We start from the raw sequence: 27,337 nt of genomic DNA on the forward strand, positions 1-27,337 counted from the left end.
TTTAAGATCATCAAAATCTTAAATTGTCACCACAGACCCAAACCAATAGTTGAGGTTTTCTCTCATTGTAGTTCATAAGAATTGCTCACAATTTTTATTTCTCATCCTTCCTTGGGAAGGAACAATTTCTTACACTTTAGAGTTTTTCCATAGAACAAGTGTTTCCCATTCAGATTTACCGTAATTTTGTTGTACCACTCCACAAATATCATTATTGTCTTTGTGCCTCAGTTCTTTATCTGCAGAACCAGAATAATACTGCCCTCATTTACCAAGGCCCTAAAAAACAGGAAAGTTTCTTGACATATTTAGATATTATAGACTTGGAGGCACAGAACTACTGTAAAGCTGCCCTAAAAATTATAGCTAGCCAATCTTTACCATTTAGGGATAAAACAAAAGTGTACAAATTCGCTGATTAAATCATATGGACCCAATAGTGTAACTAAAACTGAACTGGATATCAAGCAGTGACTGAAACTTTAAAAGCATCTTGACTGCCATAGTTACACAGAAAGAGCTATAAACTGGTATAGTCTGGTAGAGGGGAAAGAAGAAGATGATAAACCAATTATTCTTAAATGGTTCACAAAAACCCCACCTTTCCTAGAAAGGAAAGTGGGTGTTAACTTCAGCAACTATCAGCTCCAAACCACATTCTCTTCTTTGCTGTTTTTGCCTCCAAAATAAAATCAATATAGACCCCATAGACTCTTCTTCTAAAAGCCTGACACACTATCTCTTTCTTCCACAAACCTTTTACCCTAGAAATGGGATTACAAAAGTTCCCATCTACATTTTGTCCAAGAAAGTGAAATAAGATTAAAGGAGGAGCAGCACTATGAAGCGACAGGCATTCACCTACTCTGTGTCACAGCTAGTGCACAACACTGATAACCTGAAACTCTTCAGAGTTAAAGACCTGCAGAAGTCACCATAGAGATGATCCTGTACTGCTCCCTTGCAAGGGAAAGAATGGCTGATCTAATACCCCCTTTTACATCTCTCAATCCCCTCTTCTTGCCTCATTCCACTTTTCCTCTGTTCTTCAAATTATTCAGTTTCACAAACTGTATGAAACAGAGTGAGGCAACCACAAACAGACTTTATAATAACATTGCCTGAAATTTCAAGAGAGCCAGGCTCCCCCTCGCAGTGTCTCCCACTGGCTATTTGACAGCACTTCAAACAGAGCAGAGGCTAACTGTTCTTAGCCATGCTAGTACAAGTCCTAACAAGCCAGCTCTCTTCGCAACCCAGTCCCCCTCTTCCTCTGCTCCCACCTCTTCCTTTTTCTGCTGCTATTCTCTCCCCTGGCTTTTGCTCATTCCTCCCCATGTCTTTCCTCCACTTCTGTTTTCCCTCTCCTCCATTTCCATTCCAAAAGTTCTCAGTTAAAAGCATTGCCTGAAGCAAGATCACATCTCCAATAAGAGAGGCAACTTCATTACAGTTTAACATAAAAAGATCAGCTGATATCGATCCATAATTTGGACAAGTGCCATGCTATTGACAGGAAGACAAAATAAGTTAGAATGGCCATGTTTCAAAAATTCTGTACGTACACTCAATCACTAGAACAGAAATTGCAGCCGGGTATATAATAACACAGCCGTGTTCTCTATTTCCCCTGTAGATCAATGCTAATATGAGGAGGGCCACAGAAGATGGATGTTGCTGACAGAAAACCTTGAAATTCCAGGTTAGGACTTGGGTGGTTTCACGGATAAAAGAGTGTATGTGGAATGGCAGTGTCATTTAAATACGAAAGACCAAACTACTTCCTTAATACTTGAGAATGTGCTACTTCAAAGTAGTCATTTCTGCATTTAAATTCAAGTTCAGGAAAACAGAAACTGACCCAACATCCTGCTGTAGGTAAGCACACAGCTTCAGTTCACACACCTCCGGGACCCCAGGCAGATTACTTAGCAGAGTTAGACAACCATAAGACAATATATCTTCACATACTCATAAATACACAGAAAAGTACACGTGGACTTTCTGTACATTACAGAACAATCACTCTGCTAGAAGGCAATTTTTCCAGAAGGTAGGTGGTGTAAGGAGAAACAGAATATTTCTGTTACTTTTTACTAGAAACCGTTTTGCCAGGCTACTCAAGTGCCACAAAATTTCTAGCCTGTGCTGTGTTTCACTAGTAAGGTTTATGACCCCCATGTAACAGATGTTTAAACTGGTCAGCAAGGAGCAAACACAGGAACTTCAGCACCAAAAATACAACTTCTACCATTTGAGCTAACTCAAACTGTTATTTACTGCAACCGTTATTTATTATTTGTACAGAGAATAAAACAGCCAGACAAGGCATTATACTTGCACTTTACCAAGAGCAATTATTTTTGAGTACTTAACTCTGTTAAGGTCAAATTTCCCCTACCCACCTCCACCACAACAAGGTTGGATCCAATCACGGTTCACAAGGGAGGGCTGCACAAGACTACAGGCCACCCAAGCAATGCTACTGTCCCCAGGAGTTAGCACTCCAAAAAACTCGGCTGTGAGACATGTACCTCTAGCATTCCTGCCTAAAATACTCCTGTAGCTAATAGCAGTGAGGATCTTACTTGAGACCAACATAACTCACTTAGCAATGCATTGGATACTGTTTCCAATTCTGCAGGAACACCAAGTAATTGAAGAGAAATAATACGCATCAATGACTAGGATTTTTACCAGGATTTATCCCTTCCTGTTTCCTCCAGATTGACACATATTCAAGGCTGAGAACTACAAGCCACACAGTTGAACAGGTAAATCCCTCCATAAAAAGAAGATATACATATAAGTATATATATATATATGTATATCTTTCTCTGCTTTCACTACCGCTATTCAGGAAGCTCCTTCAGTACTTTGAAGCAACACGTTCATGTTGCTAACATTACATTGTATAAACAGAGAATATTTTTTAAAAGATGCATAGTCTGGGTCATTCACAGAAAGTGTTCACTTTCTAGTTGTTCAGTAAAGCAGACTCACTTCCTATAAAAGATGCTGCCAATCAAAAATACAGTTCACTTTTCAGCCTTGATCTGAATCCAAACTCCAAAACTGGGCTTATCTTGACAATAAGCCAAACCTTTCTTCAGATATGCCTACATTTTCTAAGCTGCACAAAACCCATGCTGAGGTTTGTGACTCACACCTGTTATTAGTTTAGCCAGATTATAGACACTTTTGATGTCTTGTTCTCAGTACAATGCTGCAATGTTTAGGACATGTACAGGAATGGTGAAGGGGGGCATTGTTAACTGCATTTCTATTGATCACAGACTTTTATAGACCTACCTGCAGGGGGACTGTACAAGGAGAAATGCTGTAAGAGCCACAGGTCTTGAGATCATCCTTAAGCTCTCATGAAATCCCATCCAGTGAGCTATAACTGCCCTTTCACCTTGCTCTTCCTCCTTCCTTCTGAGCCCATCTGGCTAATAGGTCAGAAGTGAGGACACCTGTGCACAAAGTCACTGGAGCCGGGAGATTATTTGCTAACTCTGGAGTTCAGTTCTCATCTGAAGCACCTGCTGCTGGCCCTGACCCACGCGGGGGGGTGCTGAATCTGCTGCCGGTGGCCCCTGATTCACCTTTTCGCTGCCTGTTCTGCTAGCGTCATTGCAGGGGTATGCGAGGGGCACGGCCTGTCCCCCCACACCCCCCCGGGGCTTTCCGGGAGCCAGCGGGATCGTGCGGAGCGCCCGGCTCCAACCGCGGCCCCCGAGTGGCACCTAGTGCTCGGCTGCCGCACTGCCCGCCGCCGGCACCCCGGCTGCTGCCCATCAACACCCTCAGCTGCTGCTCTGCTCCGCATCTCACACGGCTCTGTCCATCTGCTGCCCAAAAACCAGGGTCAAGGACTCGATCTTGGACAACAAGCAAAATACCTGGGCTACCTCAAGGAAATGAGTTGCATTTTTCTCCTAAACTGCAGGATTGATTCCCCGGGAAGCGATCAGCAGCACAGTAAAATAAAAAAGAGAGTAAATTTATCCTTCTGGTTAACCAGACTGTACTGTATGAAAAAGATAATTTCTATGCAGCCCAAACTAGAAGATGGCAAGTTCTGTTTAACAACGCTCACCCTCCGCTAGGCACTTGTGACAGTGGCTTGACTAAATACGTATGTACCTACAGAAACCTGATTGAAATTACTAAGCATTTCTTCAAAGGCTACCCCTGCTTTCAGATACTGCAGCTTTTGGTCACTGCTGCTCAGAACAAATTTGTCTCCTAACCCAAATTTTTCAAACTCATTTTTCCTCTTCTCTTATGTGCTAGTCAAATCTAAAAAAAAAACCCAGAATCCTCCAAAAGCGGGGCATCAAAAGAAGACAAAGAACTGGATGCGCATCCAGGGAGTATTTCCCAGATATCAGAAACAACAGCCGTCAGAATCCAAAAGACACAAATTGCCTGGAGCTCTTGAGGGAACTCCTGAAGGCAGCATTTTTTTCTTTCTTTTTTTTTTTTTTTTACTATTTTTTTATTACATGATTTACTCAAGTATAATTTTATGGTGTATAATTTAATCAGAATGCTCTGCAGGCAGGTACATTATCCCAGCTGAGTATGATTCCTCTTTTCAGTCTGCCCAAGATGAAGTGGTTTGGTATGTTAAGGAAAAGCTACATAATTATATAAGAAGTGTGTAGCTTTTTAATACACTTCTCAGTAGCATATCTCAAAGTATTTTAAGAAAAAAAGGCCAAATGTTGCTTGCCTTACGTTGTCCATCTGTGAAATGAGGATAATACCTAAAGACAAAGGGAGGTGAGGATTAGAAGCCGAGTGTTTTGAGCTCTTTCCAGTATAGAAATAGTTAGATTTTTCCCATTACATCCAAACAAAAGAAATACATCTGAACAAAAGAAATACTTCCAAACAAAAGAAATTAGAGATAGCAGTAAGACAGAGTGCTTAAATCATGTTCTGATCCTCTCCATATTTTAGTTCTGCCAACTGCAAAAGTTAGGCATTTATTATGTAAATTCAGAGATGTTCAAATATAGCTAAATATGTAGCATAATTTTCCAGTTCTTAAAATTCCTCTGAATTAGGGAAAGCTTTCACACTTGAATTCTGGCTGAGTTAGCTGCTACAAGAAATATGACTTTCACGTATTAATACAACAAAAGAACAGATCCTGTCAATATGTCCTCTATAATAGACATGACAAACTAACAAGCTTCCAGTAAAGACATTTAAAACAGTTTGGTGTTGGCCTGGCAAACTGTCCAATATCTACATTGGCAAATGGCTGAGAAGTATTCTAAAGTTAGAAAGTTCTTGGCAGCAGGGCTGCATTCACAGGTAAAATGCAAGAAATCACAAGTGTCTTGATGCTGCAAGTGTCAGTTGCTTCAGAACAATACAACATCCATTGGTAGAGATAGTACTGAGAAAGCCCTGTACTTGCAAAAGAACAATTAAAAAAAACAGTGTGTGTTGTAAGAGTCATATGCAGTGACTAAGACCCAGTCTGTTACTGAACTCTAACTACACCTACAAGAAGCTCAGAAAAGCTGCCCAATGTTGAGCACACAGCACTTAGATCTGCACCCAGGACACCGTGTCCAAACACTGAGCAGCGTAAAAGCTCCTCCTGGCTGCAGTATCATCTGACATTGTCACCTGGAATGTTCTTTTTGCTATAACTACCACCAACTTTAGAATTACTTTTTCCACCAGCTTAAGTACACCACCACCCTATATGACAGCATCAAGGGCCTTTTGCAGAACAAAAGCCTCTTCAGTATCTTCTTACTGCTCCTTTACTGTTGGGCAAATTGAAGGAGCAGGTCGAGATGCCCTGGCCCCTAATAGACCAGCTTTCCTCAACATGTTGTGATCAGAGACTGAAAAAACTCTTTGTTCCCCAATTATTTTGGGTTTTTTTCACATCTACAAAAATGCTCATAAGTAGCACACTTCTAGCTGTAGGGTGAGTCAGGGAACACAAATTCCTGATTCCTTTTCTGGCTCTACCACAGACTCATACGGACACTTTTGGAAATACATGTCATCTTTCTACGGTCCAGCCTACTGTATATAAGATACAAATATAAAGCACAGTGAGTCCTCCGACCAAAAGATGACAAACTAATAATTTATTAGTTTACTTATTATTCATGTACTTTGCTATTTGTTTTTAGATAAATTGCTCATTTCTCTGTCACAAAAAAAAGTTTTATACCCATGAACACTAGAAAGCTAAGTAAGTCACAGTACAGAAATGAAACAGACTTGTTTGTTACAGATCACCTCAAAATTGTCTGTTATTTGACTGTGGTAAGATGCACATGTAGCAGTAAATAAGAGGAGACAGAGAGTGACAAAAAGAACAAAGGAAATACTCACATAGGACTTTCCTGTTACCAAGGAAGAGTAAAGACAAAAAGGCTCTAATAAATCTAATTGTGACCTCAAGATGAAGATTAATTTAGCTGTAAGACTCTGAAATTGTAACGTGAGTTTCCTCAGGAGCGATGGAAAGAAACGTCTTTTGGATTTCAACTTAAGCACATTTATAATCAACTGTGGAAGAAATACGGGAGCGTGGCAATAGCATTTGTAGAGTTTAACAACTCACATTTTCAGTTGTCTGCCTTCTATCACACACCCAGCAGGTGGCTCCAGGACCCCAGTCTTGCTCATGGTCCTGAAGAGTGGCAACGCACTCAAGTTCCTGCAAAATTGGAATTGGGAGAGTTGGAATCTCTTTTGTTAGGAGCAGAAAATTTAGGAGCACTTTCAATAAGGTGTACAGAAGTTGTTTAAATTCCTGTAAGGCTCTGAGATTGAATAATTATTACTATTAAAAAAAAAGTTCTCAAAATACACTTATTCTAAATTGTAAAAATGGGCCTCTGTAGAGGACTGGACATAAATCACAATTAAAATGCAGTTTGGTTTAGTAAGAATAAAAGCGGTGGAAAAAATTAAAGCTATGCACTGATATTCTAGGCTTAACAACAGGGAAGAGAAAATATTTTGAACAGTCTCAAGGACACATATGAACATGTGATCAGATTAACTAAAAATACAGAAAACAAAGCCAGAATATCAACACACACATCCCAGTAATTAGCTACTTTCTTCAGATTAAGCCACATTACTGCAGCCTTTCAAAGCCAGAGCAGACAAAAACTGCAGAATACCCATCGTAGGGAACACACCTGCATTAGGCAGAGGGCAAAACCAGGTGGAAAGGATACCTTTTAATTCTCTAATCTCAATTCAAATATAGAAGGGAAGCATGTGTAACAGTTAAAATTACTCACATACAAATATCATCCACCCACATACTAAAATGCCACAGAACAAACTTATTTCAAGTACGTTATACAACAAGGATTTAATAATAAACTGGAGGAGGAACAGGCTTGATTCAACATACGTGCATTATTCATCACGTTTGTGAAAGCATATGAATCTCATCCAACAATTAGCTGATGCGTTAACCTCCCTGGTTTGCAGCAGCCTGTGAGTGACACACAGAAGGGCTCTCCAGGAACAGTTTCTTGTGATGTGGTTCATTTCCACCTAGACCCTCAGTGAAGGGTGTGTTTTGTGTGTTTGTAAAGGGAATCCCTGTGGAGTTTTGTGTTGAGCTTTAGGTCAAAACCCTCTGAATTTAACTTTAAATTGTGTAGCTATATTTGTTCCAGTATCTATTACTAGTACTGCAATACTAGTCATCTGCCATTAGTGTAAAGGAAAAAAAAAAAAAAACAAAAAACGCAGGAACTGCCCTCTTACATACATTAGAGTAAGGTATGAAGGTGAAATATCAAATTGCAGCAAAGCATGCTAAAAGAGAGAAGTCTAAGTAGTTACAGGAGAATTTTAGTGGCATTTTAACTAACTTTGATCCCCTTAGACTTCTGCTTTGAAGCCCAGTGTGGTTTTCTTCTCCCTTCATTACCCCAGGACAGACTGCCCTGATCATCAGCCAGACTGATTGTCAGCCTCAAAGTATCTGTACTAGGGAGAAAACAAACAAACAAACCAAAATTTCAAAATCAAAACAAAAACCTCCGCAAAACATAGAAATCCTGTCGTTGTTTTGAAACCTTTGATTTACAAATCACAGGATTTGTGAGGATTTACAAGTCGTCTGAGCGGATGTCTGAGAACTCTTCAAAATTTCTCCTGGGCGTCAAGGTTTCCAAGCAAGGCAAGGAAACTATGAAGCAAACTGAGGAAAAACAAATAAATCCTTAAATTCTGCTGACTAGTAGGGTGCCATGAACCACCTGTGGAAGAAGCTGGTAGAACCTCATATGCTCTCACAACATAAAAGTAGTTTCGGAAGTTCTGTTCTCATTCAGTCAATAATTGACAAATTGGACAAGTTGTCTCTTAGGTTTAAAGTTTATTCATTTCTAGGGGCTTTACATGTGCTGCTTCATTTTCTTCAAAAATTCCCCTTCCACTTCACAGCGATATAATCAATTTCCACCCTGTACTTGCCCCAGGAGCAGCTGTATTTTCAGCATGTCCTTTATGTAGTGGGGTCACACAAGTTGAAAAACTGCCCTAGAAACCAGAGCCTTGTCAGGGGATTTTCAAACTATTCCCCAAACTGATGTAAAACCACAGAGGGCAGACAATGCAGCAGAGGTGATTTGCTTCAGTTAGCATACGGATAACTGCAGAGAAGAAAACAACAACAAAAAAACAAACAAAAACCAGTCAAAATCGAAGAATTCAAAGTCAGTGAATACTCCTACAACGAATTATGTTCACACAGCGTCGAGGGAGGAATGTTTATACATTGAAACGGAAATAAACAATGGGAACAGACTGCACCCAGTGACACCGGGGTGAGCGTGGAGTGACGCTCCCGACCCACCTGGCGTTGCTCTGGGCTCTTCCTGGTACTGCCAAGAGCACAGTGGGGTTCATTCGCCTGGTATTTGGCAGCACGCTACTGAGAAGCACGAGTCAGAGCGCAGCTACTCCTGCCGCTCGGGCGGCGTGTGAAGGAGAAGCACCTGGCATCGCAGAGTTGCTGCTCCAAAGCTGCTCCAGGAAGCAGCAGCAGAGCCAGGAGACTCCGCACGCAGCTCCCGGGTTCTGCAAAGGCAGCGGCTCGGGGAACATCCCCGCATGGTGGTTCTCCCCGCAAGGGCTCAGCTCGGGACAAGCGCCAAGCAGCCTCGCCCAGACGTGTGGGAGCGCGCCCGCAGGAACACGTCTGTGGCGCTTGGCAGGGTTTTCACCACGCTGCGAAGCCCCACCGTGTTCCTGGGCCCCACAACGACACTTTCGTGCCGCCCTGCCCCGTGTTTTCTCTCCTCCGCCTCGCCCTGGGCACCACCGCCCGGGAGAAGCCGCCTCGCGGCTCCTGCCCAAAACCAAGATGGCGGCGCGGGGAGCGTGCCAGCACGGCGCCGCTCTACCCTCCCGCGGCGCCTCTGTGGCTGGCGGCGGGCGCAGCCACGTGACGCTTTCAACTGGGCCGCGCGGAACTTGCGCCGGCGAGGAGCGAGGCCGCGGCGGGAGCGTGCGGGCGATCAGGTGACCCCGACCCCTACCGCCGCCGCGCGCCCGACCCTCCCTGCGCGGGGCCCGGGCGGGGTGTGACCGCGGCGGCCGCCGGCGCAGCGCAGCGCGGCCGGGCCAGCCCGCAGCCCCGTCACCGCGGCCCGCGTCCGCGCGGCGGCGCCTCGGCGAGCGCGGCCGTTCGGCTCCAGCCCGGGGTCCGCAGCGCCCGGGCGGTGCGGGGAGCCGACTGGTGCCCGGGGAGGGGGCGCCGGCGGGCCGGGGGCTGCGGCGGGAGCGGGCGCGTTTCGCGAGGGGCATGGGAATCCAGCGGGGAGCGCGGGGGGTCGGTTCGTGTCGGGCGTTCTGTTGTCCGGTTTTCTCGGGCTCCCCTGAGGTCATTCCGTCCGCTAGTGGGGGGAAACAGACACAGCCAAAATAAGTAACGCCCCCGGTCACTTAGCCGGTAGCTGGGTGTGATATTTTGGCTCCGGATGAACACCCCGGTGCCGTGTCGCTGGCGATGTCCCGCAGGGGCACGGGAGCAGCAGCAGGAAACCCAGCGCTCGCTTGTGTCCGTGCTGTTGAACCGCCAGGAGCAAGTTCTGTTTCACGGTGGCGATGAGGCCACCAGTGCTTCTGGAGTATGTTGGGGGCGTTCAGAGACCACTGCAGGCCTTTGAACGGAAATTGTAAATGTTGAAAACATCCCAAGGCAGCAGTGAATTTGATGGCTGACAAGTATGCTATTCTCACATCCAAGTTAGCCTTTTCCTTAGAACGCTGTATCCCAAAAGATAAAGCTGTACCCCTTGCACTGGGGGAAGCAGTCACAGGTGACATAAAACATAAAGACACCGACCTACAGAGAATTATTCTGTTGTGCTCCAGCTAATTCAGCTTTCCTTTGCCATAAAGAGCTCCCTCATTCTTGTCTTGGGTCAAGCAGCCATAGGATGGACCATCAGTTCTCGTGCAGGCACTGAAGTGACCGGTGAGCACCGGCGGAGCTGAGGTCCCGCACAGATAGTGCTCCTGATCAGGTAGGGCACGTGTCGGCAGAGCAACACCCCCCTGCGGGTGTACAGCGTTGTTCTTGGGGGAGGGAAAAGTCTGGCCACAGGCATTACTGTCTTCTATTACTGTAATTTATTGGGACTAAGTTATTAACAAAAGCCTTAGTTTAACGTTATAGCATTAAGCAGTTAATTGTGTTAACATGCACAGTGACCTCAGCCTGCTCTCCCATAGCAACCACACTGAAAGTCCTTTCAGGGACCTCCTTTAGCAGGCAGAACAAAAAATGGGAGCACTGAGATTATGTCTGTAGGGTGTTCCTCCGCCTGGAAAGTTTTCTAGTTTTAGGAGGTAAAGCAGTTCAGTGGAATATAGCCACAGCTTGTGCTCTGTCCTGCAGATCTGGCTTTTGGGAGATTTCCTCAGAGGCTGTTTGTCACAGGCTGTGCTGAGAGCTCCTTACATCCCAGGATCCACACTTGCCCATGCACACACAGCTGCGTGAGACGTCCTCTGTGCTTTCTCATAACAAGGTTTCAGAGAGAGCATAGTGAACCATTCCTGTCCTGTTACTCACTTAAGAATAATTACTGAGAAACTTGAGCTAAAGGAACCTTCTCAAGGTGTTTCAGTCCATCCCTCAAGCCAAATCAGATTTACCTAAACGTTCTAAGATTTACCTAAACCTGTTCTGAGAAACATCCAAGGCATACAACACCCATCTCCTTCCACTTGCAGAAACCTCAAGTCATTGGTAGGCAAATTTATGATCTCATAAAAGTTGATATACATCCAAATGGCAGTTCCTCTTAGCTCAGAAATATTTTCCTAAATTGCTCTCCTCGAGTCTGTCTTGGTAATATAAAGTCCAAGGCACAATCAATCATTCCCATCCCATCACACTGACCATTTGAGAAAGATTACTGAAATTTGAGTTGAAAGAACCTTTGGAAGTGATCTGCCTGTATGCAAACATTTCAGATTTTCACCCTTTTTTTTAAGGAATTGTACAAAAAGAAGTAACTTTTCTTGAATATAGCATAAGTAGATATTTAAGACAATACAAGTATAATGGAAAATGCAAGGATGATGGGGATTACCAGGTTCTTAAGACAGACAATAGGGAGACAAACTGTTGCACTGCTGGTCAAAGTAGTACAGAAAATGAATAATTTTCACATTCACATTTTGAAAACTGATACTATTTTCCTCTGCCTGACTTGAGAAAATACGTATGCCATGTGATATTATGTGGATCAAGTAAGCACTCCTGGTATGTCAAACCAAGCCTTAGTGAGGTGACATCCAGTGCTCTGCTGCTCACTCTTCAGTAATAAAGCCCAGTGTTTAAAGACTCTGAAAAGTGACAGGGATTTCCAAGAGTTGAAGGTCTCTTGTTCTGACAGTGCAAAACCGTGAGGCTCTTGCTGAGGGCAGAGCAATAGGAATACCATTTCTTGACCATATCTTTTAAAAAATAGGCTCTGTGCAACATGTTAAGCAGAGCCTACATTATCATGACAAATGCAGAACGACTTTCATAGATATGTTTGTATCAGCTGACAACTACAGAAGCAGTCTTAAAATCCACATCGTAATTATGACTGAAAGTTTAAAATTATTATAACACCTTTTCAGTAAAATTGAACCCTCGGGGGAGTAATTTCTTCTGCCTTTCAGTTTTAGATCATTCTGTACATTATAAATCACTCGTCCACAAAACTGTGCACGTAGGATAAGCCCTTCTAGTAAATCTCCCTCTTAACTATTGCAGGTCACCACTAGTAAAAAATGTGACATTTGAAGGTATAATGTATAAGGTGTTTTGATGTCCTGAGTTATTGTAATTGTAAACTTGGCTGTGCAGGGAGGAATATGCAGCAACATCATTTTATTCCTTGAAGAATCCTTTTTTAAATGTTTGTACATAGGTTTTTTATTAGCTCCCTCTATTTCAAGAAAATACCAACTGAATCTGGAACGCCGGAGGATCTTCAGGACTTGTCTTCCACAAGCCTTATTTGGCCAAGACCATTGTGCACTGCAGATCCCCCAGATGTTAACTACTGTCAGGACTGTTTACTGGTGAATAAAGTCTCTCCCTTATGGCAATAAATGATCAAATGCAAGTGCATCTGTCCCTCTTGGTGCTTCTTGTTTTGTAGGAGCTGAGATGGGGTCTTCAGGTGAAAGGGCGATGGCTGACCTTTGAGGAAATGCTTGATCACCTAGTTACTTTCTGTCCTTCAGTGCGTGACTCTGCTTTTGTCATTTAAAGGGTTTCCTTTCTTCAAAGACAGGCTGAAGATGGCAGCTTGCCTTCTCTGTATGTAAACCTTAAATCCGAGTGTGCTGGTGGATGGATTTGTCTGAGGTGCCAGAGAGAATTTATACCCAGTGGTTAAACTTGCTTCCTTCTTTCCACTCACAGATACCAGGAAGCAGCTTTTGCTCAGATACAGCCCGGTAGCTCCGCAGGAAAATACCTGAATATTTTCAAGCACTTCACACCAGCATTTATTGTGGTTGTCAGACGTCAAGGAATAGATTCAAGACCAGTTAGTGGCTGGCTGTAGCTATGACACTCCTGTTGCTGAGTTATTTTTTTCTGTGTTTGTCTTGTTCCGGTCTGACACTTGCCTGCAAGTGCCTTTGGTTAAGGAGATGAGCGACTTTGCCTTTTCTATTGATCAGAATAAATTACGAGCAGCTAATTTATAGACCTCACAAAAGTGCCTTTGACATGGTGAATTGTGCTCTGTTGTTCAGGTAATTGGGTTGTCAGGAAATGTTATTGGTTACTATTCAGTCATCTCTTATAGAATATTGGCCTGTTTCATGGAAATGGACAAAATCTTTTAGACTTCCAGTTCCCAGGATGTCACAAAGACTCTGAGTAAGGAGGAAATAAGCATTCTTCTTGATAGAACTAACTGTAGTAAGAACATTTTGACTGCTACATGTTGATTTCCCACCCCGATTTATGTAAAAAAGAAAATTACTTTTCTCGTGCTTGCAAGTTTAGGGGGCTTGGTAGTTGCCAGCATTTGTAGATTCGGATTAAAATGAGGGGGAAATGTGCCGCTTAGGACAGTACTCTTGCCAACAGTGAGATTCAACATTTTATCACTGGCTTTTTGATGTCTGAGAAGGATAGAACAAAGCTCATGTGTTTTTCTGGGTATGTTGCAAAGATAGCAAAGATAAACTTGGTTCTGTCACACCACTAGAAAACTCACAAAACACATAGAAACAACGAACGGGTGGCAGGAAGGTGTTTTTACACGTCGTTGTTTTTATAGCCAGCTTCCACACTTGTGGGCCGTGACATCTGCAAAAGGAAGAAAAATGCAAACAAAGGATTCTCGGGAGGCTGAAAAATGAAAGCAGCAGGGGAGCTCAGGAGCTCACTTCAGGTGTTTTCTGGAAGAGCTCTTGCCTGCCAAAGTTTGCAGTCTTGTTTTCTTCTAATGCTGCGAAATGCTTCCTCAGAAGAACTCTGTGCTTACACCAGGAGTTTGTCCACCCAGCAGCTTCGTAGACCCAAGGGGAAAGGAATGGTTAAGGAAGGGCTTTTCTCCACCCAATTCAGCCCAGGCCTAGTGCTGATAGCTGAAGGAGGGCTGTGGCCATCCCCCTCTGCCATTTCTTCTGTGGGAGTTCTGTGATTCTTAGAACTCCCCTGAGCTCTGGATTATCAAGTGTGCCTTGTTGCAGCTGCATTGGCTGCAGAATGACTCATTTACCAGGCACAACAACAGGCTCCTGTTTGGGCAGGATTCCACTGGCAGTCTGTGCCTGACCTGGAGACCTTTGATATTTTGGCTGGCAGACTAGTTGTCTGTGCCCTGCTTGGTATTTCCCTGTAAAATACACTCTAGGTTGTCTTTTCTTTAGGAGACATTACCCTTCCTCCCACTTGTTCTTGAGTCAAAGCATCACTGCAAATGCTCTTGGCTGGAAGGTCCACCCCTTTGTGCACTGAGCATGCAAACCCACTACCCATTGCTCCCTCACTGGACAGCACAGCATTCCAGCTCAGGAGGTGTCTCTGAGGTCCTGCAGCTGGACATATCTGCCTTTCCAGCTTTGCTTCCTGGACAGGACATTTTAAATGTATGTGACAGCATCAACAACGAGCAGGAGAGGCCCAACAGACTGGGCTGCTTGGCGCTGGTATTTCCAGTGGATCTTCATACTGCTGCTTTTTGCTGATGTCTTTGCCTGCTGTTACCCAGGGATGACACAACACATTGGAGGAGTTAATGAATTGTTCTCATGGGAACAGCACACTCGCCAATACCATGCCTACTTTTTGATCTTCCTGAAGTTTTGATCTACTTCTTGCCTTTGAAATTACATGGTGTTTTCTTTCTCATCCTCCTTTTTAGAGAAAAAGGTTGAGAGAGTCATGGAGCTTGAAAGAATCATTCGAGACACACTGACATGCTTCATCCAGTCCCACATCCCTGCTGCAGACCTCAGGTATGCTGAGATAGAAAGATCCAATGTAATTGTTCTGGCTTGAACTCTGCATGAATTGTCCCTGTGCACATTATACTGAACTCCAAGCAGACCTCTGTAACTTTCCTGTGGTTTGTGTTGCTTTTACTTATGTCAGATCCAGGATGCAGGTAATTCGTACAGGCTCTGCTGTGAATGCTTGAACGACCAGTGTTTAACATTGCAATGTGGCAATGTCATTTCTTTGACTACCAAGATGATTTATTTCCTGTCCAGTACTATGCATTAGAATATGGGATTCCCTTCATTCCACAGTGCCCCTGAAGGGCTTTCTGAGCAGCATAGCGCTATGTCAGGACTCTCCCTGTTTTGAACTCTGCCTGCGTGCAGATACAGCCACCTTGAGGCTGGAACACAGCAGCTAGTTTTGCAGCCAGTGGCAGCAGCGACACAAGTGTGGAGAGCAACAAGCAGAGAACACTGCATCCTATAGAAATTGCAACTTGACAGAATGTGATGTCCTCACCTTAAACAACAGTCAACATAGAAAAGTCGGGTTTGAGCACTTGGAGTATTTTAGTTAGCTCAGCTGAAGTACCTACAGGAGCACAGCATCTTGACACGCTCTGGGACTTTCATTCAGCACTGCCCAGGAAGGAGGGCCGCATGCAGTATTTTAGCCATAAATGCTTCCCGCTCAACCACTGACCACCTATTACCTGGCTTTACTGGTGAGATCTGCCCACAAGATACAGTCCACATAGGTCCTTCTGCTGCTCTATTAGAAAGACAAAAGGTTAGGAGGAATGGGAATGGAGAGAAAGAAAAAATGTGCCTGTTGAGCCTGCTTCCACGTCCTGCTTTCTCTCTGTTGCCAGTGGGATGGATGATGTTTTCTTCTCTTACATCACGGGTGTCCTGGAAGAGCTGGGTTCACCAGAGTCCTCTGAGGAGACCTTTGACATGGACACCTTTGTGGAAATGATGGAGGCGTATATCCCTGGCTTTGCAGAAATCCACAGGTATTTGAATATTACTGTTTTGTATGTGCATGCCATGCAGTGAGGGCCCAGACTGAAGTCCCTCAGTACCATAAATTCTTTTGTTTTACCCAGCTGAAAATGTATTAGTATCAAACCTGTGCCGTTATGATTAAGTCAGGCTTTGCCTAAATACACAGATGCTAATCCTAGAACAGTTTGCAAGCAGATCCTTGGTGATCTGAAACACCAGCTTATTTTGTTGGGCTTCCCATCAAGCTTTGTCTTTGTATAAAAAGGCAGCCAAATAGGATAGACAAGTCCTTTTATTTCTCACACTAATTATACAGCTTCTGTCTGTTGCAGTGGGGATATTTGTGAAATGATGTTCTCTCTGTCAGAAAGGCTCAGTGAAGCTCGCAACAGAGGTGAGTTACACAAACAATTTCAGCACAAGCAGGTATCTTCTGCATATGTTTTAAGCTGTAGTGTTTAGAGCTGAGCAATGTCACAGGATAAAATACAATCTTGTTTGCCACGGTTAGGATCTCATAGACTAGCCTGAATTGGTTGACATTTTTTTGTAATGTTCAAGTCGGGTTTTCAGTATCAACACATAGGAGGCTTGAGTTATGTGGAATACTGCCCAAGCATACTGGGTTGAAAAACATTTCATCAGATCTCCAAATAGCTCTGTTGAGATCAAATCCAGAATAAGGAAATAATAGCAGATACAGGGCTGCTTGTTGAAATTGTACTGTAGGTTAATTCTGAAGGCAGAGATTCCTGACCGCCTCTCATAGCCATCTGCCCAAGGGACAGTACCACTAGGCAGCCCATGTCAGGCACATCATCAAATAGACAGTCCAGCTGATAACGTATCACTTCTAGACTTTGAGCATCTTCAAAGCTCACTTCTCATTCACTGATGAGCCCTGGCACAGATGCAAAATGTGCTCTGGCCTGCAACATGCAGGACTGCAGAAGACTACCCCAGTGGCCCTTTCTAACCTCAACATTTGCAGCTGCACTGCTCTACTAATCAGCCCCAAAGGTACTTCCTACTAAAGAACGAACAGGTGAAGAGCGTGGATATTAAACTTTTCAGGACATACCGGTCTGGTTTTTGCTTATCTAGCAACATCACTGCTGTCTTGGCAGAAGGCTACACAGACATTCATTTCTTTTATCTTACTTGCTGCTTTGTTGAACTTGAGAATATCTACTGCTCTCCTCTGGTCCCCTGCAACCTACCCTTTGAGGATCCTGATGTAATTGGAGTGTGGAAGGACAGCACTATCCCAGTTTTAGAGAGCACAGAACAGGTGAAATGATTCTTCTTACAGTGATGCAGAAAAAGCCTGTAAGGAGAGATGCATCAGAGTAACCTGATCACAGGATGTGCTGGCTTATATGCAGCCAGAGGACTACCAGTGTGTATTCCCAAATTTAAAATCAAAACCACACCTTAGTTCAAAGTTAGAGAAAACACTAGGGAATTCTTAGAAATACAACAAAAATACTGTAAGTATCCACAGCCTCAGTGCTAGGGGGCCAAGAACTGACAGATAGAATTTGCAAGGCCTGGAAATGCAGCGCTTGGGCACTCCAGCATGCTTTAGCACTGTGTTCCTGCAGGTCAGCAGGAGCACAGCTGCAGCTGTCCCTGCTGAGGGCAGGGGGAACATCAGGGCTTTCCAGTCTTGTCACTTAAGAAGGGATTTGCTTCGGCACACAATGCATTAGCTATCTAATGTCAAGAGAAAGCACAGAGCTCTGTGCTTAATGGGACTGTTCCTTAGGAGATATCACTGTGTCTTTAAGAAAAACCTGGCCAAAAGGCAGTGGAAAGTGGGAGTGAAGGACCCTCTGAAGACCTGAAAAAGGGACAGGAACCTGGAGCTGGAGCCTGCAATGGGGAGAGGCTGTGCACCCCAAGAGATGGAGCCAGGGCCCAGGTATGAGCACCCCACAGAAGAGCAGGAGCACTGGGCACAGTCACACAGCACTAGACTACCACCACCACCTGAGGACATTTTATGGCTCTGGGAGGAACCACAACATAGGCTATGACACAGCATCACTGGTGTCTGTGACCTCCTCCATTGTAAGGCCTGAGCAAGACTCTGTCAGTAAGTGGAAAAAGAAAATTATGTGCTGACAGAAGAGTATGAGCAATCACTGGCTCATCCTTTCCGGCCACTGAAAAGGATGAGCCAGAGCGATGGTTCAATGAGCCTGTTGGAGATTCCACAGCAGCACTGTGGGGATGCCTCTGCAGCACGGGCCAGACTCCATCCTGCTTCACCCTGTGCCCCCAGCCTCACTCCACAGTTTGAGCTGGATCACCACTTCTCTCCCCAGCCGTTGTGCAGTATCTGCACAGGGAGCAGTCACAGCCAGGTGTCAGTCCTGAAGACACCAATCCCACTCTCAGAGACCTCCTGTGCTGTGCAGATACTGAGCTAGCAGCACTGAATCACTGGCCCAGCAAGTCTGATCCCACAGCAGCATGACCCTCATTGTGGCACCTGCCAGATCCCTGCCACGCTCTGCTTGCTGTTTCTTCAATACTGACCTGCTCTGCAGCTTAGTCATTCTGTGTTGAGTCTCCTAGCAAATGCTGCTGCTGTGCTTCCTTCTGATGTAGCCACAGGTCACCATGTTTAGCAGTCCCTTCCTTTTCTGATCAAAGCACATACAACTTCACAAGGTGAGGGGGATCAAGCATTTGCACCAGTGTCCAGAAAGCTCAGTTCTAAGGAAACACATAGCATGGCCACACAGACAAGCCAGTTCACAGCAGCCCTACTTTAAAGAAAGCTGAGGTATAGGGGGAGGAGATTAAGGAAGAGTGATGTTTTGTCCTTGCAAAGATACAATCCCCTGCCAGCTTCAGGAGTGGGATTTAGTCATGCATGTGAGGAGAATGAGTGTTCAGCTGGGAGCAAGCTGAATTTCCTGACTTAGTGCAAAACCAGAAAGGCCCTATTCAACAGCCCTCCTTACCACATCCCTAGCTTACTTCTGTCTCTCCTGCTTCAACTAGGAAGGTGATGACTTGAAGGATGGGGTGGAGCTGCTACTGGAGATGTTCCCTGCTTGTACCGTGAGCCAAGTGGAGAAGGCGCTTGCCATGGCCTTGGGGAACTTGGAGGAGGCAGTACAGTTAATTGTGGACAAGAAGGTGGAAATTGGCCCAGCAGGTGTGAGTGTGAAGGTACTGTACTCTGAACTGGGTGGCAGCAGGCCAAAGAGCAGGGGGGCAGAATTCAGGGACACACGAGTGCCCCAGCTGTCTGCTGCAGGCAGAAGCTTTGACCACAGGAACTTTCTGCACAGCAAGCTGCAAGACCACCCAGAGCAATATCCCCTCTCCCTCCCTTACCTGAGCAGGGGCTGTGCCCACACAGCTGAGCCAGCATCCCAGCAGAGCTGTGGCTGGCACCCCCTTCTCAGAGGGCCAGAGTGCTGCACCAGCTGCTGGGCTCTCCAGGCTGATGGGGAGGAAGCTGTACATCCCACCTGCTGTGCTACTCATGCACTTGTCTTCCCCCAGGAATTGACACGGCCCCGGAGAGCACCCAACCACGAGGAACTAAAACAGGTCATCCTACAGAAGTAAGTACCCAGCAGCAAAGATCCCCTAATTCTGCTCCCAGTAAAGGAGAAGGTGGCAGCTTGGGGAAGGTCAGAATGACAATATGGTCCATAAAGCACTTGGTGTGTACAATGCTTAGTAAGGATGCTGTGCACACATCTAAGCACAAATGTGGGTGGGAACAAACAAGTTTGGTTTTACAGCTCTGGCACAGAAACAGGTTCCCTGCCTCACCTGGGTCACAGCCCTGGCTGTGTGTGAGGTTTCAGCCTCCTACAGGTACAGGGTAAATCCCAATACTGTCAGCTGAGGTCCCAGGTAAAGGGTCAAGGCACAAACATCATACTGCAGCTCAGGTAACACATGGTGACTTGTAGAACTACAGCAACTCATTCATACCTCCATCCTTGGAGACAGTCCAAACAAGGCTAAAGATATCTTTAAGAGAGTGCCTGTACAGCAACACTGAGAAGATTAAATCTCAATTGCTAAGGGTGTGAATTCAATGCGTTTAAAGAAACTTCTCTGAAATCCCCCTGTGGACTTCTGGACAATGAAAGTGGCTTTAGATTGGTTTACCTCTATTAATTTCCCAAAGCATTTAATTCTCAATAGGAGAGCCCACACTGTGGTTTCATTGATCTGCTTTAAGATCTCAGCTTTCATGGGTACCCTCCTGTGGGCATGCAGATTCCACATGTCTATCCAGCCACATCTTTGCTACCACTTTACATCCTTCCCCAGTGACAGAACAACTAAGGAAGTTAAAGGAAGGCAGAATGACATCCAGGCAGAATTAGCAATCCCTTGTTTCAGAGTAACATGCAAGGGAACAAAAAAATACCAGCTGCTAGTTAGGTTTCTGGGAACTTCACTTTAATGACATTTTGGAAACATCCTGTACTTTAAACATCACTCAAGCACAGGTACAGAGAGCAGATAACCATAGCTGAAGATACACAGGAGCAACAATACTAACTACTGAGGGAGAAGTCGTGGTCAGCTGTGCTGTCCATCTGCTAAACCAGCACCAAAGTCTCAAGAGTAATTCAGCAGTACAGCAAGCAAATGCTTGGGCCCTGATGTTTCAGCCACACAGGGAATGAAGTGATGGTTCTGTAAAATTGCTTCCAGCACAGACCTGTTTCATAGTCAAGCAGTAGGTATAGAGTGAAAGGAACACCATCTCTTCAGGGCAGAGGCAGCCAGCTTGGTCCTGTAATCTCCTCTCTGTCTCCTTTGGCTGCCATCACTTGTGCTGAAAAGGAGCAAAGCTGGCTCAATGGCAGAGCACACCTCATCTCAACATCTCAGTTCTACAGAGGCTATTGGCATTCTCAACAGCCTGCATTTTCAATACCCTTCACATACTGTTAAGGATGCTACTCCAGGAGAATCCTGGTTTCTCACCAGGATGACACACTTCTTGCCCGTTTCATCCACCAGGGAACATTCAGTGCTCCTAGCTGCAATATAGGCAAGTAGGACACATTGCACAGCCACAAACCAGAGAGCCCCAGACAATGCACAATACCCAGTTCACTGAATGCGTCTCCTGTTTCAGATACATGATGGTGGATAGTGCAGATGATCAGAAGACACATCGACCAGCTCCACCCAAAGAGGTAAGAAAAGCAGTTCCAGCTCACCAGCAGTTTGAATGTCCTTTGTCTAGGTGGTTTAAAATCAGGCTGAGGTCCAGAAAGCAAAGGGGAAGTCCCAAGACACAACTGTTCACAGAGCCTGCTAGTCAGTGAAGAGGGAAGATTAGCTTAGCAAAGGTGCTGCAGGGTCTATCAGCTCCTACCATTCCTGACTAACATGGCTCCAGCTCCCTGCCCCCCCAATCAGACAGCTTACTTCCCAGTTTTGGCCAAGATTCCATACAAAAGGATGTGTAAAGCAGACCACACCAGTTGTCCTGCGCCTGTCCTCCGAGCTCTGCTTCCGCTTGTCCCCCTGCTTTCTCTAGCAGCCTGGCTGTCCACCCACTTGGTGTTAATGTCTTTCCTCTCCAGGCTCCCAAGAAGCTGATCCGTTATATTGATAACCAAGTTGTGAGTACAAAGGGAGAGAGATACAAAGACATCAAGAAGCCCGAGAGCGAGGAGATGAAGAGAACCTACATCAGCCTCAAACCAGCCAGGAAGTACAAGTTCCACTGACAGCCAGGTCCTCCTGCTTTTCAGTCTCCACCTTGCTGGCCAGGCATGGCAGGATGGACACGTGGCACTAGGAATGAGGGGACTCCTCCACCTGTCACTAACTGGAACTAACCTGGAAACCAGGACGCTGCTTTCAGCTTCCTCAACTAACTCGACTGACAAGGAGGAGCCTTCTCTCCTGGTGTAGCTGTCCCTCTGCCCCCAGGGGCACACTGCAGTGGCTCTCTGAGCCTTCTCAGCTACTCCTTGCATGGGACATTTTTAGGTCCAAGATGTGGCTTGTGCTTTTGCAGCAAGCTTTTTACAAGTCTGTGTGCACTGTTGCTTTAAATTGAGTGCCAGTATTAATAAAGGTGATGTGAGTTGGTGTGTAGTTCAGCTGGAGCATGAACATGCTGTACAGACACTGCTTCCAGTCCCTCCTGGAGCCAAAGATAGAAGCAGGGTCATCCTCTCTTCCCCTAATTAGTCTCTTCATCACATTCACCACAAGATGCAGCTGCTGTTTGGTTAACCACCTAGTGGATACAAGGGCTGAGGCTGAACTCCAAACCAGAGCTAGGTTCTCCCTGCCAACACGACCTGCAGCACTTCACGAACTCCAGCTGACAGCATGGCCAGCACTGCTGCCATCACTTAACCCTGCTGAGTGCCGAGGCTCCAGATGCACCACATGGAGCAGGACATAGTAGCAGACCTGAGCTGCTGAAATTTTAAGTCAGAAGCTGGAAGGAAACAAATGGCAATGACCAACTGCTTTCAGTTACAGCACAGCCAGGTTTGGTGCTTTTCCATCAGTGAAACTGCTGTTAGGAAGGAGCAGGTTCCCCCGAAAACAACTGCCTCGCACTAGCCTAAACCAACACCCTTGGCCTGGACACACTGCCTGCACTGGGCCATGCCAGCCCTTTGGTACCAGGCTGGATGGTGGCCACAGGCTGGAGCTGGGCTCACTCTGCCCTCCTCCCTGAACCCAGAGGGGCCTGCCCTCTCCTCAGAGGAGGGCTGGCGGCTTTTCGCCTTTCTGCTCCAGCTGGCCTGGTTTGTTCCCAACAGCTCTGCTGGCGTGCAGCACACACCTGCCCCAGGGGACAGTGCCTAAACAAAATCCTGCTCTCTGGACAGCTGCCACTTGGAGACTGAAGATACAACAAATAATAAATCCTACATATTATCTGGCCTGGCCAAGGCCTGTTCAGCACCATGGTGTTCCTGCAAGTCAATCGCTCTCTCCAGACCAATGCAGAGGGAGTTACTTTCCCTGGAGGCACCCATGAAGCCCACTCACGAACAAGAGGAAAGAGTGAGCCCCAGTCAGGGCAGCCTCACCAACGGGACCGACCTCTCCCTCTGCACGTCTTCGCAGCAGCCGGTTCTGGCATCCTCCCATGACCCCCACATTGCGTCAGTTCCCCCCTCCCCAGCAGCAGCACTTCTAGATCTGGAGGTTGATGAAAGGGGCGAAGCCAACCACGTCCTGCAGAAGAACGAGAGCCCTCTGCAGCGGAGGCTCCACATCCAGCTCCACCCCACGGCTTCGGAGGATGCTCAGGCTGGACTCGGCCACATTGTGGCAATGCTTCACCTTCAGCGAGCGCAGCTTTGGACAGTACTCAGCCAGGACCCTGCCAAGAAAGAGATCACGCATGGGTTGCAAGCCAGGACTCCCAAGTACACAACTCACCCTCTTCTCTGCTCCCAGCAGCCTGGCGCTCATAACTGTGCCATGCATGCACCATCCTGTGGGAGCAGCACCCTGGTGGTCTGCAAGAAACTCAAGGGACATGGCCTGATCCCAGACCTACCCTCCATGACATGCTGGAGAATTTGCTGTTAGCAGCACACAATGCCTCTTCTGAACAGCCTGCTAGTGGCTTCTCCCTCAGACTGAGCTCTCATTGCTTTCAGCATGAGTGAATCTGACTTTTCTCTCTGGTCCTCTTCTCCTCCCCACCCCAGACAGCGGCCAGCCCCAGCTCAGCTCCCCACGTTGCTCAGTACCTGATGGAGTCATTCTTGACTCGCAGACACCCCGTGAGGTCCAGGTGCTCCAGCTCAGGGCAGCACTTGGCAATCTCCTCAACCGCCACATCACCCACATTGGCATTGACAGCCAGCGACAAAGACTTGAGCCTGCTGCACTTCTGCACCAGGTAGCAGATGGCCTCGTCCTTCAGCTGGCGACAGGCCGTCAGGTCCACAGCCTCCAGTGCCTTGCAGTGGTCAGCCAGGCTGCGCAGGGACAGGCTGTCCACCCACTCACAGTGAGCCAGGGAGAGCCGACGCAGGTTGGGGCAGCTCAGCGAGATGGCCACCAGCGCGTGGCGGCTGAGCTGGGCACAGCCCTTCAGCTGGATCTGGTGCAGGTGGTGGTTCTGCCCAATGACCGGGAGCAGCTCTCTGTCCGTCAGCCAGTCGGAGCAGTTCTGGAGCGCCAGCTGCTGCAGTACTTCGTTGTCCTTCAACAGGTTAACGAAAGCAGCTCGAGGGATGGCAGGTCCAATCTGCGTGGGGAACCCAGCAAGAATGAGGCATCCCCCAGGGTTTCAGATCAGCCTCATCCTCACCAGATACTCTCTCCCCTCCTCTCTTCAACTGTGATGGTGACGACCAAAGCCACCCCGTCTCCTCATCCCAGGGCAAACGCTGCCATCAGGCTCTCCTCCCTTCATGCCAAGGCTACCGTCACAAGCTAGAAGATGCTCTGGCTTCTCCATCCCCCATCACCACCCCTGCATTTATATACTCCTGATGAGCTGCACACCTCTGCTCTCCAAAAACTCTTAGCTAGATCACTCTATGCCCTCACAGAACAGCAGCTACTCCTGTATTTCACATTGTTTCCCAAGGCTGGCACAAGCTCTCCCTGAAGATCAGGTACAGAGTTATCTCCCATCAGACCCACCCTATTGCACAGGGAGGACCAGAATGCCATGCCACTCTAGAGCTGGTCTGTGTTTCTGCCAGGCAATGCCCCATAATGGCTTGGGTGGAGTTTCCAGGCGCACTCCTCCCAACACCTCTTGCTAAAGACAGTGGCATTGCTGGGCCCTGAATCACCGCCTCTCCTCCCTGAGCCCATCTGTCCAGTCTGACACGGGAGCCATTAAACTGAGCTCCTGAGCAGAAACCAGCGTCCTTGCTGGGGGTTTCTTCTCCCCACACAGTCAGATGCTTCCTTGTTAGCTCCAGAGCAGTAGGACATCTGTGTCTCCCTCAGCCTCAGAGCCATCCAATACCTGGCTTGAGTCAAAGCAGCGCATGTTGGCCAGGTACAGCTGGATGAGAGACTGGAATGCCTTGCTGACCCTCTGCAGGCTCAGGAGCTGCTGCAGTGGCAGATGACAGAGGATATGTGGAACCAAGATGTCTTCCCAGGGCAGGTCCAGGAGGCATCCCCTGGAGGGGGTCAAACTCATCATCAGACGCCAGGGAGACAGGCTACAGTGGGAGCCAGGCTAAATCACCTCACACCTGCTGCCGGGTGCCTCTAGGAGGAACAGCCAGAAAGAAAGACTCAGCGACATCTCCTACAGTCAGCCCATGGGGTAAAAATCCCTCGGCTGGCCACCAGCGGGGCACGCACCTGCCACCTGCATCACCTCCGCCCCAGCCTTGGGACATTCACTCCTCAGGCATCCAAGGCCACCTGCCTGCACCACCCTCCAGGAGAGCTCGGATGGGGCTTTCCACCAGCTGCCTGGGGAGTTCCTGTCCCTCAGTGGAGCAGCCAGGCACTGCTGCAGCGTTACCGCACCACCGCGGCAGCTGTGCCTTACTGCCATGTCCAAGCACCACCCCGCCTGGAGCTCACCCCCCGCATCCATTGCCGAGCCACTCGGGCTCCCTGCGCGGGGAGAGGGCAGACTCCTGCTCCTTCCCATGGGGAGCAACAAGGCCCCGGGCTGGCCCCGAGCGCTCTTCCCCCGAGCAGCGGGGACACCGCAGCTCTGCGGAGCGGAGACCGCAGCCGCGGGCGGGGGGAACGGCAGGAGCGCAGGGAGGAGCAGAGCGGTGCCTGAGCCCAGAGCGCCCGAGCTGCGGCTGGAGGCCGTGCTTAGACTTGCTTCCAACAGAACCGGCAGCTGGGGGCCCTCACCCGAGGACATCGCCCTCCCGCCGCCCCACGGGTCCCCGCGTGGCCCCAGAGCCGCCCCCGGGCCCGGTTCCCGGGCTACCCTGCCGCCGCAGCGAGGGAGCCCGCCGGGGCCTGCACACAGACACCCCCCCTCCCACAGGGGCCGGTGGCGAGGCGGCAACCCGAACCCAGCCTCCCTCCGCCAGCCCCGGCCCAGTACCTGCCGCCCCGCCGCGACTCCCAGCCGCTCCATACAGCCGCGTCTGACCCCACCCCCGACGCCGGCGTCCAGGTGTGACGTCACGGCGGCCGGCGGAAGTGCGCGCGTCCCCACCGCCCCGCCCCTTCGCCTGGCTCCGGCGGTAGGGCGGAGGTTGCCGGCGGGAGGCGCGGGGCGTGCTCGGCCCTGCCAAGCTGGGGCACCGGGCAGAGGAGAGCGACTCCTGCGCTGTGGACGGGCCAGGGGGCCCTGGCGGCAACACGGCTTCCCCAGCGGCTCCCGCAGGCTGCTCCCAGCGGCCCCGCTACAACAGCTCCCCAGTACGCACCAGTTCCCCAGCGCACACCAGATCCCAGGTGCACACCAGTTGCCCCAGTTCCCCAGCGCACACCAGATCCCAGGTGCACACCAGTTGCCCCAGTTCCCCAGCGCACAGCGGTTGCTCCAGCCCCGCGGCCGCCCCGGGTCCCCAGCGCATACCGAACTGCCCCAGTTTCCCGGTCCCCAGCGCACGCCCCTGCCCGCGGCGGGCAGTTCCGCGCATGCGCAGCGCGGGGGCGCTGTCCGTTCAGCACCACGCGGAGCCAGACCCGCCGGGACCCGCCGCTGCCGGTGAGCGACGGCGCCACCCCCCGGCCCCTCCAGACCCCCCGACCCGGCCCCCCGCATCCCTTGCTCGGCCCTGAGGCTCTCACGGCGGCCTCTGCCGCCCCCTCCTCGCCCGCAGGAGAGGAGGGACCCCGAGAAAGACCCGTCCCTGGGGCTCACAGTTCTCACAGCACACCCGACCAGCATCTGCTGGGCCCCGCTCCCCCGCCGGTACCGGGCTGACCCCCGCCAAAGCCTGGGACGGAACTGCATTGCCTGCCTGCGACCCGCCGCCCCCAGCCCCTGTCCCCTCACCTTGCCAAGCGGCTGCCCACGCTTTGCTTCCCCGTCAGTGCCCCGCCTGCCCCGGGAAGCGGGCAAGGTCCGTCCTGTTGCCGACAGCCCCCGCGGAGAAGCGGCCCGGGCTCCTGCCGGAGCAGTTGCCATAACGACTCCAGGTAGGGCTCCCGCAGAAACAGATGCTGCTATTTCCCTACTGCTCTCTTCCCCGCTGCCGGTTTGAGGGCAGACGCTCCCGTTGGTACGGCACTCCTCCCAATGCACACCCGCCTCAGAGCTGGCCCTGGATGGATGACCCCATCCCTGTCTCGGATCTGAGCCCTTCCAACTTGTGCAGCATCGAGCTGCTGATCACTGCTGTCAACAGACACTATAAAAAAAATTCACCTGGAAAAAGAGCAGGGCCCACCTGCAATG

General features: G+C 48.4%; 3 protein-coding genes across 14 annotated transcripts in view; 2 read left to right on the forward strand and 1 right to left on the reverse strand.

Annotated features, from left to right (window-relative positions):
- The first annotated feature begins 9,404 nt into the window (after positions 1-9,404).
- Positions 9,405-22,107, forward strand: CUEDC2 (CUE domain containing 2). Of its 9 annotated transcripts, none has more exons than XM_065067493.1 (11): positions 9,405-9,543; positions 10,426-10,550; positions 12,456-12,609; positions 14,916-15,009; positions 15,867-16,010; positions 16,335-16,396; positions 17,793-17,926; positions 19,018-19,188; positions 19,528-19,589; positions 21,134-21,194; positions 21,588-22,107. In XM_065067493.1, the coding sequence occupies exons 4-11, from the start codon at positions 14,936-14,938 to the stop codon at positions 21,732-21,734; spliced, it is 855 nt and encodes a 284-aa protein (XP_064923565.1). In that variant the 5' UTR covers positions 9,405-9,543; positions 10,426-10,550; positions 12,456-12,609; positions 14,916-14,935; the 3' UTR covers positions 21,735-22,107. The 9 variants fall into 9 exon arrangements, with proteins under 9 accessions (XP_064923565.1, XP_064923566.1, XP_064923561.1 ...); XM_065067494.1 differs by having other exon boundaries at positions 12,484-12,609; XM_065067495.1 differs by having other exon boundaries at positions 9,527-9,543; positions 10,457-10,550; positions 12,484-12,609.
- On the reverse strand, positions 20,429-27,076 carry FBXL15 (F-box and leucine rich repeat protein 15). Of its 4 annotated transcripts, none has more exons than XM_065067502.1 (4): positions 26,936-27,076; positions 24,974-25,224; positions 23,736-24,238; positions 20,429-23,359 (listed from the first exon to the last, which is right to left on the reverse strand). In XM_065067502.1, the coding sequence occupies exons 2-4, from the start codon at positions 25,154-25,156 to the stop codon at positions 23,170-23,172; spliced, it is 876 nt and encodes a 291-aa protein (XP_064923574.1). In that variant the 5' UTR covers positions 25,157-25,224; positions 26,936-27,076; the 3' UTR covers positions 20,429-23,169. The 4 variants fall into 4 exon arrangements, with proteins under 4 accessions (XP_064923574.1, XP_064923573.1, XP_064923572.1 ...); XM_065067501.1 differs by lacking the exon at positions 26,936-27,076 and adding an exon at positions 26,513-26,573; XM_065067500.1 differs by lacking the exon at positions 26,936-27,076 and adding an exon at positions 26,361-26,515.
- The window catches only part of PSD (pleckstrin and Sec7 domain containing), a 46,555-nt gene continuing 45,801 nt past the window's right edge, over positions 26,584-27,337 (forward strand). The window contains exon 1 of the mRNA XM_065067480.1: positions 26,584-26,644. The gene's annotated coding sequence lies outside the window, so the exon portion shown is untranslated. The remainder of the gene's footprint in view (positions 26,645-27,337) is intronic.

This window comes from Columba livia, chromosome 6 (assembly GCF_036013475.1).
Source record: "Columba livia isolate bColLiv1 breed racing homer chromosome 6, bColLiv1.pat.W.v2, whole genome shotgun sequence".
Lineage (NCBI taxonomy): Eukaryota > Metazoa > Chordata > Aves > Columbiformes > Columbidae > Columba > Columba livia.

Excerpts from the sequence above, each read along its gene's own strand:
- FBXL15 (XM_065067502.1), bottom strand. The coding sequence starts at position 25,156 with ATGATGAGTTTGACCCCCTCCAGGGGATGCCTCCTGGACCTGCCCTGG. Across the intron at positions 24,239-24,973 it reads GCTGCTTTGACTCAAGCCAG|ATTGGACCTGCCATCCCTCG; the intron begins GTATTGGATGGC and ends TTCCCCACGCAG. Across the intron at positions 23,360-23,735 it reads GTCAAGAATGACTCCATCAG|GGTCCTGGCTGAGTACTGTC; the intron begins GTACTGAGCAAC and ends CTTTCTTGGCAG.
- CUEDC2 (XM_065067493.1), top strand. The coding sequence starts at position 14,936 with ATGGAGCTTGAAAGAATCATTCGAGACACACTGACATGCTTCATCCAG. Across the intron at positions 15,010-15,866 it reads ATCCCTGCTGCAGACCTCAG|TGGGATGGATGATGTTTTCT; the intron begins GTATGCTGAGAT and ends CTCTGTTGCCAG. Across the intron at positions 16,397-17,792 it reads CAGTGAAGCTCGCAACAGAG|AAAAACCTGGCCAAAAGGCA; the intron begins GTGAGTTACACA and ends TGTGTCTTTAAG.